The sequence below is a fragment of the Choloepus didactylus genome, chromosome 12, assembly GCF_015220235.1.
Source record: "Choloepus didactylus isolate mChoDid1 chromosome 12, mChoDid1.pri, whole genome shotgun sequence".
Classification (NCBI taxonomy): Eukaryota; Metazoa; Chordata; class Mammalia; order Pilosa; family Megalonychidae; genus Choloepus; species Choloepus didactylus.
Genome location: NC_051318.1, coordinates 60,763 through 73,473, shown reverse-complemented (window position 1 = coordinate 73,473; position 12,711 = coordinate 60,763). Strand labels below are relative to the sequence as shown.

Genomic DNA, 12,711 nt, shown 5'->3' with positions numbered 1-12,711 from the left:
GACGGATCTGTGTTTCCCTTCTCATTTATAGAGTGCATTTTTTCTCATAAAACCATCGTTTTTGACTGATTTATATCTCTTACTGAACTGAACAACCTCATTATTTAAGTTCCAAGAGAAACTAAAGCAACCAGCTTTGACACAGGTCTAAATTCAAGTCAACAAGTATTTACAGAGAAATGTGCATTTAGCACTGTGAAAGGTTCTATGGGGGTTACCAAAACAAAAAGAAAAGAAAAGCAAAAGAAAACTGAAGACAGGTCTCCATCCTCAAGCATTTATAACTTAACTGAGAAGCTAAAACATGCATAAATTAAAGTTAAACTAAAATACCCAGCACCGTGACTTAAGAGACTGCCAGGGATTCCCTCAGAAGGCAAAAATTCCTTTGGGCCAGAGCCAGAATGGGAAGTGGCCGGAGCTGACCTGAGCCTGAGACCCAGCAAGGGGTCCAAGTTCCAGCGACAACACAGCCTGGGACTGAGGGAAGAGCTAGAAAGAAGGGTCAACGACTGGCGACACCAAACACCAACCACGAGAGTGTGCCCAAGAGGACACTGGTGTCCCTGCTGACCACTAACCCAGCTGGAGAACCCAAGAAGGGCGCTCACCTGCAAGGGCTGGATTCGAGGAGGAAGCGGACACCTGTGGGCGGCAAGTCCTGGAAACAGGGCAGCAGAGGGGCCGAGTCACCTAGGGAAGAACCAGGCCCAAGGACACTCACCCCTGAGGACAGAAGGCACAATGGCAAGACCTACAAGGGGTGTGGGGGGACGGGAGGGTTCCAGGGGAGAGGACTCCCAGGAGGAGAGGCAGGAGAAGGGGGCTGACGAGGAACTCCTCTGCTGGAGTGATCACGGTCCTGTGCGAGGGCAGCTTCAGCAGGCACCCGAACAAAAACCAGAAACGGGGATGCAGAGGCTCACCCCCCACAGCTCTTGCTCCCCTTTCCTTAAATATGCCTGAAACAAAGGACATATGTTGGACTTAATGTCCTTATTTAAATAACATATTAAGGTGAAAATTCACTAAATGATATGCTACAAAGGGTCTGCAGATTTACCTTCATAACTGTATCTGGCTTTATATCAAAACTAGTTTGATTTTCTTTCTTAGTTTACATCAAAGTTAAGAGGAAGAAAGAAAACAGGAGGGCAGCTCAAAGGCCTTCCAAGTGGCCAGAGCAAGAGCCCAGGCCTCCATGTGGGCAGTGCTTAATCCACAAACTGATAGACTGTAGGTCAACAATCAACTGCTAGGATAAACTGGGATACTACTAGAAAGCAGAAAAAATGTGCCTTTTGAAAGGTTGAGCCATATGAAATTCCCGATGTACAAAAATGCATTCTCATGTTTCATTCGTTCCTTAGAAGGCCATAAATAATAGTAATTCTCTACAAAGAATTCCCGTGCCACTGACAGGATTTTGGTTAGTCCTATGGAACATATCCAGTGGAATACAAGCCTTTACCCCTTAAGACACCAAAACAAACGTTTTTTTTAAGTTCATCTTGTCCTCTCTGCTTCACGACCGAACAATGGTAGCCACTTCAGAACTTTGTAGGTAACAAGAAAAAAGCAGCCGGGAGGTTGCGGCGCCTCTGAAGACCCTCAACCCAGGAGCCGGGAGCCCCCTCTGCGCTCACTGCGCTGCGCCAGCCCCTTTCCAGGGGACCCAGGAGGCCCAAGCCGGCCAGGCAGATTCCCTGGATGCCAGGGTGGCTCCCGAGGTCAGAGCGATCCAGAAAAATGCCAATCCAAAAACTTCCAGGCAACTAGACACAGCTGCTCCCACGGGACGTCTGATACCGGAACAGGGTCCCTAACTGACCACCAAGTGTCCTGTCCCCCTACCCGGTCAAAGGCCACCTGGCGGCGTCCCAATCCAGCCATGTGACTCTGACAGTTTCAGTGTCTCAACTTTAACTTCTCAAGTCTACAGAGGAATTAAAATGCCTTCTTTTCAGTACTTGTTTGCCACCAAAAAGAAAAAAGAAAAAGGAAAAGAAAAGCTGAGTATATTTCAAAATAGAATGCAGCCCTCCCAAGGATTTGCCACACAAAACCATAGTTTAAAAAAATAAAATTCTTATGAGTCTCAATTAAGCTATTCAGTTTTGGCAACTGTTTTTGAATTTCTGAACAAAATATTTCAGCCCTAAACCATGGGCACATCAGACTCAACGTTCAGCCTTTAGCACAGGAAGATCTTGGGCTGCATAATCCCCTTCCCCATATTCAACTCTCTTTCCTCATGCTCCCCTCCCCAAACACATAAACTGAAGTTTTTCTGGACTATAAAAATGCTTTTCTGCAAACAATCCAAAGGTGGGAGAGCCACCTGGGACCCCCTAAGGGGCCTCTGCGGGTTGGTCCGAAAACTGACTAAGAGCAGGAAAGCAGCCTCCTTCCTGCCTGGGTCACCCTGGCTGCTTAAATTACTCACCCAAGGCTAAAAAGCCAAGGTTACTGAATGTGTGTGAATTTTAAAACACAAAGAAAAAGCATTGTCAGTACTAAGACCAAAGTAAAGACATTTTATTCAAGAATAAAGAGTATCTGAGCTATATCATAAATAATTTAAAATTTTCTTTAGTAACCGTTGAGTGTTGTCAACACACTCTTAACCTAAATTAAGTGTTCCAAATAATATCAAAACAAAAGACAACAGTCAATTTAAAAATGCCGTTAAAAACAAAATCACCTTACAACACTACTTCCAACTCGACTAAAATAAGTGAAGCGGCTATAGAAAGCTTTCGATGTGAGAAAATAGGGCATGGAAATGAAGAAGTTTCACTGTTATAAATACTGTACTAGGTTTAAAAGATTTTGGGTTTTCCAAAAGTCTTACCTTCCACTTTGCACACCACCGTTCTAGCAAATATTAAAACAAAAGCAGATTTCGCATACCATCGCCAGACTGGAAACATAACCCCACAAACACACCCATGCTTAGCTACCCAGAGAACTCCATCAAAAAGAGAACTTATCAAGCTCTTTAACACCTCTCCAACTACTCTGTCCTATGCAAATGATTTTCGTCTCAGGCAGGCCCCAGAATGTAGATCACAAGAAACTATATTTAAAGATTCAGTCTAATTCCCAGTAGTAAATCACAGGAAACACTCAGTTCCAAAGGAGCCTCTCCTCAGTTGTGAAAGAATTACGTTTTGGTTGATTTGCATTTTAGAACCGGATTTTTTTTTTCTTTAAAGTTAAAAGTTCTACTAAAATTTCTCCCTTTTATGGCTCTTCAGAACAGCTTCAGATCTGAGAGTGAAACTTGGTTTTAACAAGTAAGTCATTTTTACGAAAACTCTACCCAGTAGACTAGTTATGAGTTAACAGTTCGGATTACATCTTTTCTTATTAAAATACCTTTTTACTCAAACTGAAAACACACTTGCTGTAATCTGACTTGCACCAACAGACCCCAGTTACACCTGAAACCTCTGCTCTTTTGAGAATGACAACCAACCCCCCAAACCCTCAGGGCTCCTCTGGGCACTGCCAGTTTGGGAAAGGTAATTCCTCACTCCCCAACTGACAGGGCTCCAGGCTCAGGTAAAAGAGGTGAGATGAAATCATAATATTCGCATTAGGAAAAAACATTAGAACATACAAGGATCAAATAAAAATGGTTGGGAGGATGAAGTGAAGTCAGGATGGTCCTCAGTTTTGACCTTGGGATCTATTTTCAAAAAAGAAAAATTTTAAGTTATATTCCTGATTTTAAAAGAATATTCAAACAATGCCATTAGAGAGACAAAATTAAAAATAATTCCAAAACATCGCCTTTCTCTATCTTTAAAGAAAGGCCCTTCAGCAAGCTAAGCAGGTTGTATCCATTTCCAAGGACCCAGAGTGGTGAAGCACACATTGTACTCTAAATGCCAGGGGAAAAAAAGTTTTTTTTTAAATGACAAATGTTTGTAACAGCTAAAGTAGGATAGATAAGTGACCAAGTAAGTCAAGCAAATAAATTCAAACGTTAAGTAAGACTGCATTTGGCAGAGGTAAAATGGCACGTAATGCCAAGGAATGGGGGTTATGATATGTGCTACCTTCACTGTAAATAAAATAAATCCCGGCGTTATGAGTTACTTGACCTTTCTGACACACGTTAGCCACAGGGATGACAGTTTATGTAGAACAACTTTGGGGTAACCGATCCTCACGACGCTGTCAAGTCAGGGCAGCGGGAGAAAGATCCGGTCCAACGAGAGAACCCTCATTTACATCGAACCCCCCACCTGTGACAGCGAGAAACCGTCAGCTCCGGTCCGCACGGCGCGCGACCCGCAGGAAATCCGCCCCGGAGCCCGGCCCACCGGGAGCCTGTCGCTCGCGGACCCGCGAAGAGAGCCCGAGGATTCTCGCGCCGCGCGCCCCCCACCGCGACCCCTCCGAGCACCCGGGCGCCAGGCCCCGGGCCCCCTCGCGCCGCGCCCGCCGGCACTGCGGTGGCCAGGCAGGAGCGCCGGACCCTCTCCGACCCGGCACCCCGGGCGCTCGGCGCGGCCCTCGGTGCGTAATCGAAGACCTCGGACTCGGATGAGGCCCGCTCTGGGAACGCTTCCCCGCGTGGACCCCGCCAGCCGCTGGACCTCGCCGCGGGCGGCCGGACGCGCTGGCCCTTTAAAGTCGCTCGCTTCCTGCGCCCGCGCGCGTGCCGCCGGCGCCCGCCCCGCCGAGGGTCGCACCAGAACTTCGCACATGTCGGATGCTCGGCGCGCCTGGCCCCTGGCAGTCGAGGCCACTTCGGGTAAACTCCAAACAAAGCAAAATGCCCAGCGGCCTCCGGAAACTGCGCGGCTGGCCTCACACCGGCCCCGCGCGGCCTGCCGACAGCCCCGCGCCCCGGGCGGCTGGGACCCCCGCGCCCCTGGCAGCGCCCTCCCCCGCCCGGAGCGGCGGAAACGGCTCCGCCGGGCGGCCCCAAGCTGGCGTGGGGGGACCCGCCCTCACCACCGAAGTCCGGGAGGGAGAGGAGCCAGCAGCTGGAGTCCGCGCGGGCCCTGCGGGCGCGGCACAAAGTGAACCTTTTCCTCGGGTCCACTTCTTGGCGTACTTTCTTCACTCCCGTTCCCCCGACGAGCCCCTACCCGCTCTTCTGCAACAATCGCGCGCGCGCGCACCCACTCCTGCACCCGAGCCGCCCTGTGTCCCCGGCAAACCCACGACCCACATCGGCCCCTCTAGCCAGCCCTTCGCCGCACGAGCTGCCCCCGTGCCCGGCACTTCCAGGCGGGTCCGGCCGCGCGCCCCGGGGCCGCTCACCTTCCACCCCGCGGAGCTGTTGCTGTCGCCCTTGTCCTTGAAGTAGGGCACGCTCTTGACCATCCACTCGTAAATCTGCGACAGCGTGAGCCGCTTCTCGGCCGAGCTCTCGATGGCCTTGGTGATGAGGTCGGCGTAGGACAGGTTGCCCCACGCGTTGCGGCGGGACGAGCTGCTCTTACGCGGCTGCCCAGCCAGCGGCCCGGCGGCGGCGGGGGGCCCGGGCGGGGGCGGCAGCGGCCCGGGCGGGGGGCGGCGGCGCCGGGCGCAGGCAGCTCGCCTCGGGGCCCTGGAAGTCCCCGCACAGCCCCCCGGGGGCCGCCGCGGAGCCGGGCGCCCGCGGGAAGTCCCCGCGCTCCTCCAGCAGGCTCAGGCCGCGCATGAAGTCGGCGCCGGCCGCAGCTCCCGGCAGGCCTGCCGAGGCGTCGGGGTTCACCGCGGCGCCCGTCGGCGCCGGGCTCGAGGTGGCCGAGTTGCACTGTCCGAACTCCGGCCTGGGCAGCGGCCAGGTGCATGAGCGCGGCCGGGGCAGCGGCTCGAAGTCCGGGTCGGTCTCCACCGCCGGGGGCGCTTCGGCCATGGTGACCCCCGCCCTCCCGGGCCGCGGGCCAGCGAGGAGGGGCGGCGGCGAGGGGCCGGTCCGCGGTCCGCGGGGTGGCCGGGACCCCGACGTGGGCGCGGGACTGCAAGCCGAGCGCAGAACTTGGCGGGCGGCTCCGGGGTCGGCGAGGCGCGGAGCGCGCTGCCCGCGGCCGGGCCCGCGCAGGAAGGTGGGCGCACGCCGCTGGCCGCCCGCGCTCCCGGCTGCGCCGCTGCCGCCTGTTGAATGCGGCGACTCCGCGGCCGCCGGCGCTCGGGCCCGCGCCCCCGCCCCGCTGCGCGCGCGCGCCCGCCCCCGACTGACAGCGCGTCCGGCCAATGGGCGCGCGGCACCGCCGCCGGGGCATCCAGTGGGTGCGGGCCGGGGCGTGCCGGGGGCGGGGCCGGGACGCACCGCCTTCGCCGGGCGGGGGCGCGGGGTGTTTTTCTCGCCCCCTGGCTCCCCTCTCCTCGGGCTGCTGGCGTTGGAGCCTCTGGGCGATTCTCCGGAGTTGCCGTGCGTCTCCCCCTCAGCTTCCCGAGTCCTGGGAGGCACGGCGGCGCGGCGGCGGCGACGCTCTGCTGAGTGCGGAGTTACGAAGCCGCGCGCGGGGCGGGCGGGGGCGGCTCCACGGCCCGGGCCCCTCCCGGCTCCACCCACGCCCGTCGGCGGGAAGCGGGGCCCCTTCCCCCGGGCTGTCAAGCCCCTGGGCCCGCGCGCCCACTGCGCCCGTGCGCGTCCGAAGGAGAGACTGCAATTCGGTGGAACCCGGGTCGCCCCATTCTTGACCTGAAAAACTAGAAATGAGGACGGGGCTCGGCGCGCAGAGCGGAGAGCCCGGTTCACGCACGGGCGGCCCCAGGCGCACCCCCGCCCGGTGGCCTCCGTGGGAACCTGCTCCTCTGGGTGGCGAAGGGGTCAGAGGAGAGCACTGAGCGGGAGCCTTGTTTACCCCTGACCCGGCCAAGTCTGGCTGTTGGGACGCTCTTTTCCGTGTGGAGACGGTGAGGGCCCAGGGGCTTTAAAGCGCAGGGAGGAAGCGGGCCCGAGCGTACCCCGCTTTCCCCACCGGACTCGGGTGCAGGACGCCCAGGTTGAGACAAAGGCCCCTGTGTCGCAGGAGCAGAGGAAAACGCTTTCTCTTCAAGTTTTTTGTTTTTCTGTTTCGCTTTTCTTTTTTTAGGAAGGATATGGAAGGTATTTCCTTTTAGAAGGATGGGCTCCTTTAGGATGGAAGATAGCAGAGTTGAAACTATCTTGTCGAAAATGCTTTATTTTTTAAAACCCCCTCTTTCTTATGTACAATTCTTTAATTGAAAAAGTGGCCTCAAAAACTAGATTTCTCTTACAAAGGCTGAAAGGATTTACAGATAGGAAATAACCCTTGTTCCCTCCTTCACGTTCTCACCAGGCGCTCGCTAGTCCAAACCCTTCTTTTCTCCTGGGGCCGGAAGGGGAGGGGAGCCCGCCCCCCTCGCGCTCGCGGCGGCGTCCGGCGGCCACCAGGGGACCTCGGCGCCCGGAGAGTGGGGTCGAGCCCGGGCAGTGGGGCCGCTGTTCCCGCGGTGCCCCGTCGCTGCCCGGGGGACCCTCCGCGCCCGGAGGCCGCTTGCGGCTGCGGCCTGCGGGGCAGCAGGGGCCCCGCACTTCCCCGGATCCTTGAAATCTGCTTGGCTGCCTCTCCTAGTATTTTTTTTTTCTTTAAATGTCACAGTTTCCTTTTCTTTGGTCTTAATTTGCCTTGGAGCAGGCACAGAGAATCTATGTCCCTGGAACATAGTTCCAAAAAAGTAAAAATATATTGAAAGGTTTCGTGCTTTTTTACAGCTGCCTACCATTCCGGCGTAGGGACCCCTCCGATCCTCAGCCCTGCAGTCTTGGCATCTCTGCAAGGAGGGCTGTGGGAGGCGTTTTCAGAAGTGGGACTGTTGGACCATCAGGTGATTTTGAAAGTTACTACCACATTACCCTCCATGTATCAAGCTAAACTTTCTTTTCAGATACACCCGTAGCGTTAAGGTTGAAAGTAAACTTAGAGATCATCTTGGTGACCCCCTTTCTTTATAGATAGGAAACTGAGGCACAGCAAGACTAAGTGATTTGCCAAAGATGGCAGTAACAGAGTGGTGGTGCTGAGTCTAGAGCTCCCAATTCTTGCTTTCCCTTCAGTTATCTCATCTATACACCATATTCCCGTACTTCCAAGGTGAGGGAGTTTTTTTAAGTAACTTTTTTTCTTTGTTTTGTTTTGTTTTGTTAATAGCAGTAACACATAATCATTGTAACTAATTCAGAAAAATCCCTAAAAGTATAATGAAGAAAGTTACAAATATCCTATAATCCCAATATAGAGATAAGCACTGTAACTTTGTGGTGTATTTCCTTCCTGTTAGGCCACAGAATCTTGGTAATTTGGGTTACATGAACTCCACTGAACTGGATAAAAGTTTGATTTAAAGATCAAGAAAGCAGACACAGAAAGATGATAGTAAGATAATGAAAAAAAGGTTACAAAAGAAGTGGTTTTGTTTTTAAGTGAAAAATGTAAACATTTTCTCTCTCCAGAAGAGACCAAAGTATTTAAAGTTGCATTAATTCTGCTTAAGAGAAAAAAAGTTCATTTCTTTTCTCTATCAGTATTTTTTGTGGTTGCTGTTTGCTTTGAAGGCTTTTCCTAATGATTATCATATAGTAGTGCATGTGGCCAAACTGTGAAAAAATGTTTCATGTCGGGTAAGGGCAACTAAAATGAGAAAGAAATTTACCCTGGCAAAGTTCACCTCACAGTCACACGTGATAGTCTTTTCTGTGCTTGATTTTCAGGGTAACTATTGCATCATCCTCAGGAAGGCTGAGGGATCTTTCATTTTGATCAATTCCCAGACAGAAACTTCTGCATTTTCCTCTCACCACCAACACAGCAATCTCAGATTTAGATTCTTATTTGTCAAAACAGGTAATTTAAGTACAATTTAATAAATAAGTGAAAAGCTTGAATGCTTATTTTTCAGTTATGCCACTTAGCTTCAGACTTCAGGTTCCCTTTCACCAATTTGCCCATTTCCAATATATTTTCCTGAATTATTAGGAGATCTGCTATCATCCTAAAGAAGCCTTTCTTCAGTTTGCCCATAGAAAGTAATAATCTAAACAAACCCAGCCGGGGCGCCTTACGCCAGCACCCTGAACGCTGGCACATTCACTGATAGCTGTGGTCTGTCAGCCACAGTCGAGGGATAATCTTCTTTGGATTTTGTCGTCAATTCCACAAAGATTTACAGGGCATCTGTTCTGTGCCAGGTGTTCGGGTGGTAAGTTCCTTGGGGTCATAATGGTTTATTTTCCTTGATACGATATTTGATGTCAGTGATAAGAATATGAAGCTCTTTAACAATCAGTAGTGCATGCTGACAGTATTTATTTGGAGGAATGACACAGAAACATTTGATGGATATTAGGAATTAATGTTAAGGCATAAAGAATCAAAACATTATCATAGTCACCATTTCAAGGAAGAATGAGATAAGGTAGAAAAGCCAAATAAATGCACCATCCACGGGCTTTGGAAGGATGGGCCCCAGCGGCAAGGCTTCAGGGTTGGAATAATCTTAATCCAGATGGATAAATGAGGGCTATAGGGTAAGAGGCTCCAGGAGGGAGAAGTGGGGTGGACAGTGGGGAATTACTGCTTAATGGCTACAAAGTTTCTGTTTGGGGTGATGGAAAAGTTTTGGTAATGGATGGTGGTGATGTGGCACAATATTGTGAGTTTATGTTTGTGTTGCATATGTTACCACAATAATTTTTTAAGTGGACTATGCAGAGACTACATCAGATTATTTGTCTATCACAGATAGACTCTCCCACAAATAGTAACAGGAGGGAAAGTCACACACCAGCTATCCATTTTCGATTCTGTTGTAGAGATTCACTGTCAACCTCAATAAACTCCATCCCTTCTCTTAAAGTGTTAGTGAAAGACGGCTTGTGGGTCTCTGCAGGAATAAGAAAATACATTTTTAGACAATCTACATGGCCGATATTAGAATGGGAGTAGCTAAGTAAACAGTGGCATAGCAGTAAGGTAAGATCTTATGCAGCCACCAAACAAAGTAGTTGACAAATAGTGTGTAATGACATATGGGAAATGCTGGTGATGCAATGTTTAAAAGGTTGGAAGATACTACTGCCAGCTAGCTTTCGTTGTATCTGGTGACTGATGTTCAGGATAGGTGATTGTTATTTGTCTAACCCAAACCTCTCATTTTTCATGTAAGAAAACAGAGACCCGGAGGATTTACAAGGCCACTGCGCTGCTGGTGAAGCACTGGGACCAGAACTCAGGCTTCCCAGCCCCTGGGCCGATGCTCTATGCGTTATATTGCGCTGCTTTTCCTGACACTGACATGACCTTCTCAACTGGAGGTTTTCAGACTATTTATTTTAAACACTCGGTCCGTCACTATTTCTTGAGACAATGAAATAACTCCCCCAAGCCCCATGTGCATTAGGACTAAACATTTTCCTTACATTGAAGACTCAAAGAATTGCCATAAAAATAATGGATGGCACATGAAATTCCAAATCCCTGCATGTCACAAATCTTAATCTTGCATTCATGTTTGAAACACGATGTGTTTTCAGTACTTTATTTCTGTTTCATGTCATATTAAGGCTCTTAACATACTTCCAAAAGAAGGGGGGGACATATGTGTTAAGTAAGAAAGTGCTGCCATGTAGAACACAGATGGTAGTACATTTTTGGCAGAAAGGAGGTTTAACAAGACGTTTTACTTATTTACTTGGAAAACTAATATGCATGAATATTCAAGTTAAGCAATATGAGTTGCTGTTTTACAATAATCAGTTTTTTTCAAATCTGATCGCACTATTTCTATAATATTATAGGAAAAGGGAGTCAGATATGGTTGTAAACCAACCACAGCTGAGAAAGAGCACTACACTAAGAAAAGAAGGAAGAAAAAACTGTTAGCATTTTATAGCAACCAACCATGTGGCTTGTCGTTTGTTGATAAAAATCAATAACAAGAGGTAATGGCTGTGTAGTTAGAGTACATGTGTTTTTAATATGATACATGTAGTCATTGATGGTGTCAGTTATGGTGTAAGAACAGCAAGTAAGAGCTTATCGAGTTTCAGATTTGATGGGCTCACAGGGCTCACCCATATGCAAAGTCGACCGTGCCACAAAGTACACACAGATGAATAGTGAGTATTTCTCTGGGATATCAGGTTTCTGTTTTGTGGTAAATACAGCTTTTAAAACACACTGAAATATTCTGTAGTCCAATGGTTAACATTTAAAAATGAAATTTCTAATTAGCCAATCACTGGTACAGTGCTGGAGGAAAAATTGATTTGTCTGATATGATGCCATGTGTACCTTAAATAATTTTGTGTTTGAACAATAAACTGAAAACAGAACATTTGACAGCTAGGTTGCATTCCCAAGCTCTAGAAGATTCCAATCTGGAAAAAATCTTTCCACAATTCAAGACCATGCTTGGTGAGACCTCCTCCTCCTATTTTCCTTCTTAAATCACTTTTGAAACAAGGTGTTGTTTCAATAGATAAATATACATACAAATATATATGTCTTTGTTTTCAAATGTTTTCTGTTCTAAACCATAATTATTTTTTACCCAGAATCCAAGTATACACGTAAGAGATTTTTTTTCTTTATGTCCCAGTGTTAATAAAAACTGCTATTTTTCAACAATAACTATGGACCAAGCAATTTACAGCTATTATCTGAATCAATCCTCAAAACCACCCAATGACATAGCAGAGTTCCTATGATTCACATTTTACAGAAAATGAAGGTTAAATACAAAAGGCTAAGGTTTTATTTTAGAAACTTGTCTGATTTCAAGGAGTCTTGAACTGGCCTTCCACTCTCCAAGTCCAAAGCTCTCCCTCGAAACACCACATTTTTTGCCTCCTTAAAATGTTGGGATTTTTCTAGAGTACTACAAATTAATTAAAGGTTAATGTGATAATTCAATTTTTTTCAAGATACTTGGGATTTTTAGATTATCATCAGCAGTCAGCTCTGTTTGAAGCTAGACCCATTTAGGTTGATGGAGAAGCCATAAATAACAATAATAATGCTGACGTTTGCATTTGTACAGCCCCAGTGAGGTGGGCGGTCAAGCCATTAGCCCTGCTCCCCTGAGCAGACAGCCTCAGGCAGCAGGCAGTGAGAACAGCCCGTCTTTCCGGTGCGGTTGGCTTGTCCAGAGCCGGTCCCGAAGCGCGCCTTGTCCTGAACACAAGTGCATCCAAGCTGGAGCCCCACCAAAGAAAGTGACTAGCGTCGGCTTTTATCTAAAAGCCTTTCCTCATCTGAGTTTCAGAAGCTCAAAGTTAGATTGGTACAAATGAACAAATATCTTACAGTGAAATGTAAGTCTGATTCCAATAGTATTAATCCAGCTGTATTGCTAGACTTGCTGGGGGGTTGGTCAAAGCCAAGGTTTACTTTCATGAGGAAATAAAATGTAAAACAAAGCAAAGCAATTACTCAAAACTCTTGTGTTCCTCTCTGTTTTGGAGCTTTACCTTAGAGTGAATTGAAAAGTGCCCTCCCACCAAGTAAACATGAAATAGTAGGAATATTTGTAAAGCACCTTTAGAAGAACTCCCTGTGAGAATGGAGTGAGATAATGCCTCTTTGTCCCCAGTTTTCATAAAAAGCATGAATGAAACACCCTTCAGCTAAGAGTTCAGGCTGTGTTCTCTTCTTCAGCCTCACCCAACCTCAGGAAACGTGGGCAGCCTCTCCAACCCCAGCCACTGGCCAGTATGGTAGAAGAGCTCTGTGTCCC

The 12,711-nt window shown here is 48.9% G+C and overlaps 1 protein-coding gene across 1 annotated transcript in view; it reads right to left on the bottom strand.

The window, feature by feature from the left end:
• Nucleotides 1-6,009, bottom strand: part of FOXO1 (forkhead box O1) — a 73,392-nt gene extending 67,383 nt beyond the window's left edge. Inside the window, 2 exon segments of the mRNA XM_037800596.1 lie at nt 5,284-5,536; nt 5,538-6,009. Coding sequence (XP_037656524.1) covers nt 5,284-5,536; nt 5,538-5,863 — 579 coding nt within the window. The 5' untranslated portion in view covers nt 5,864-6,009.
• Nucleotides 6,010-12,711: the final 6,702 nt, after the last annotated feature.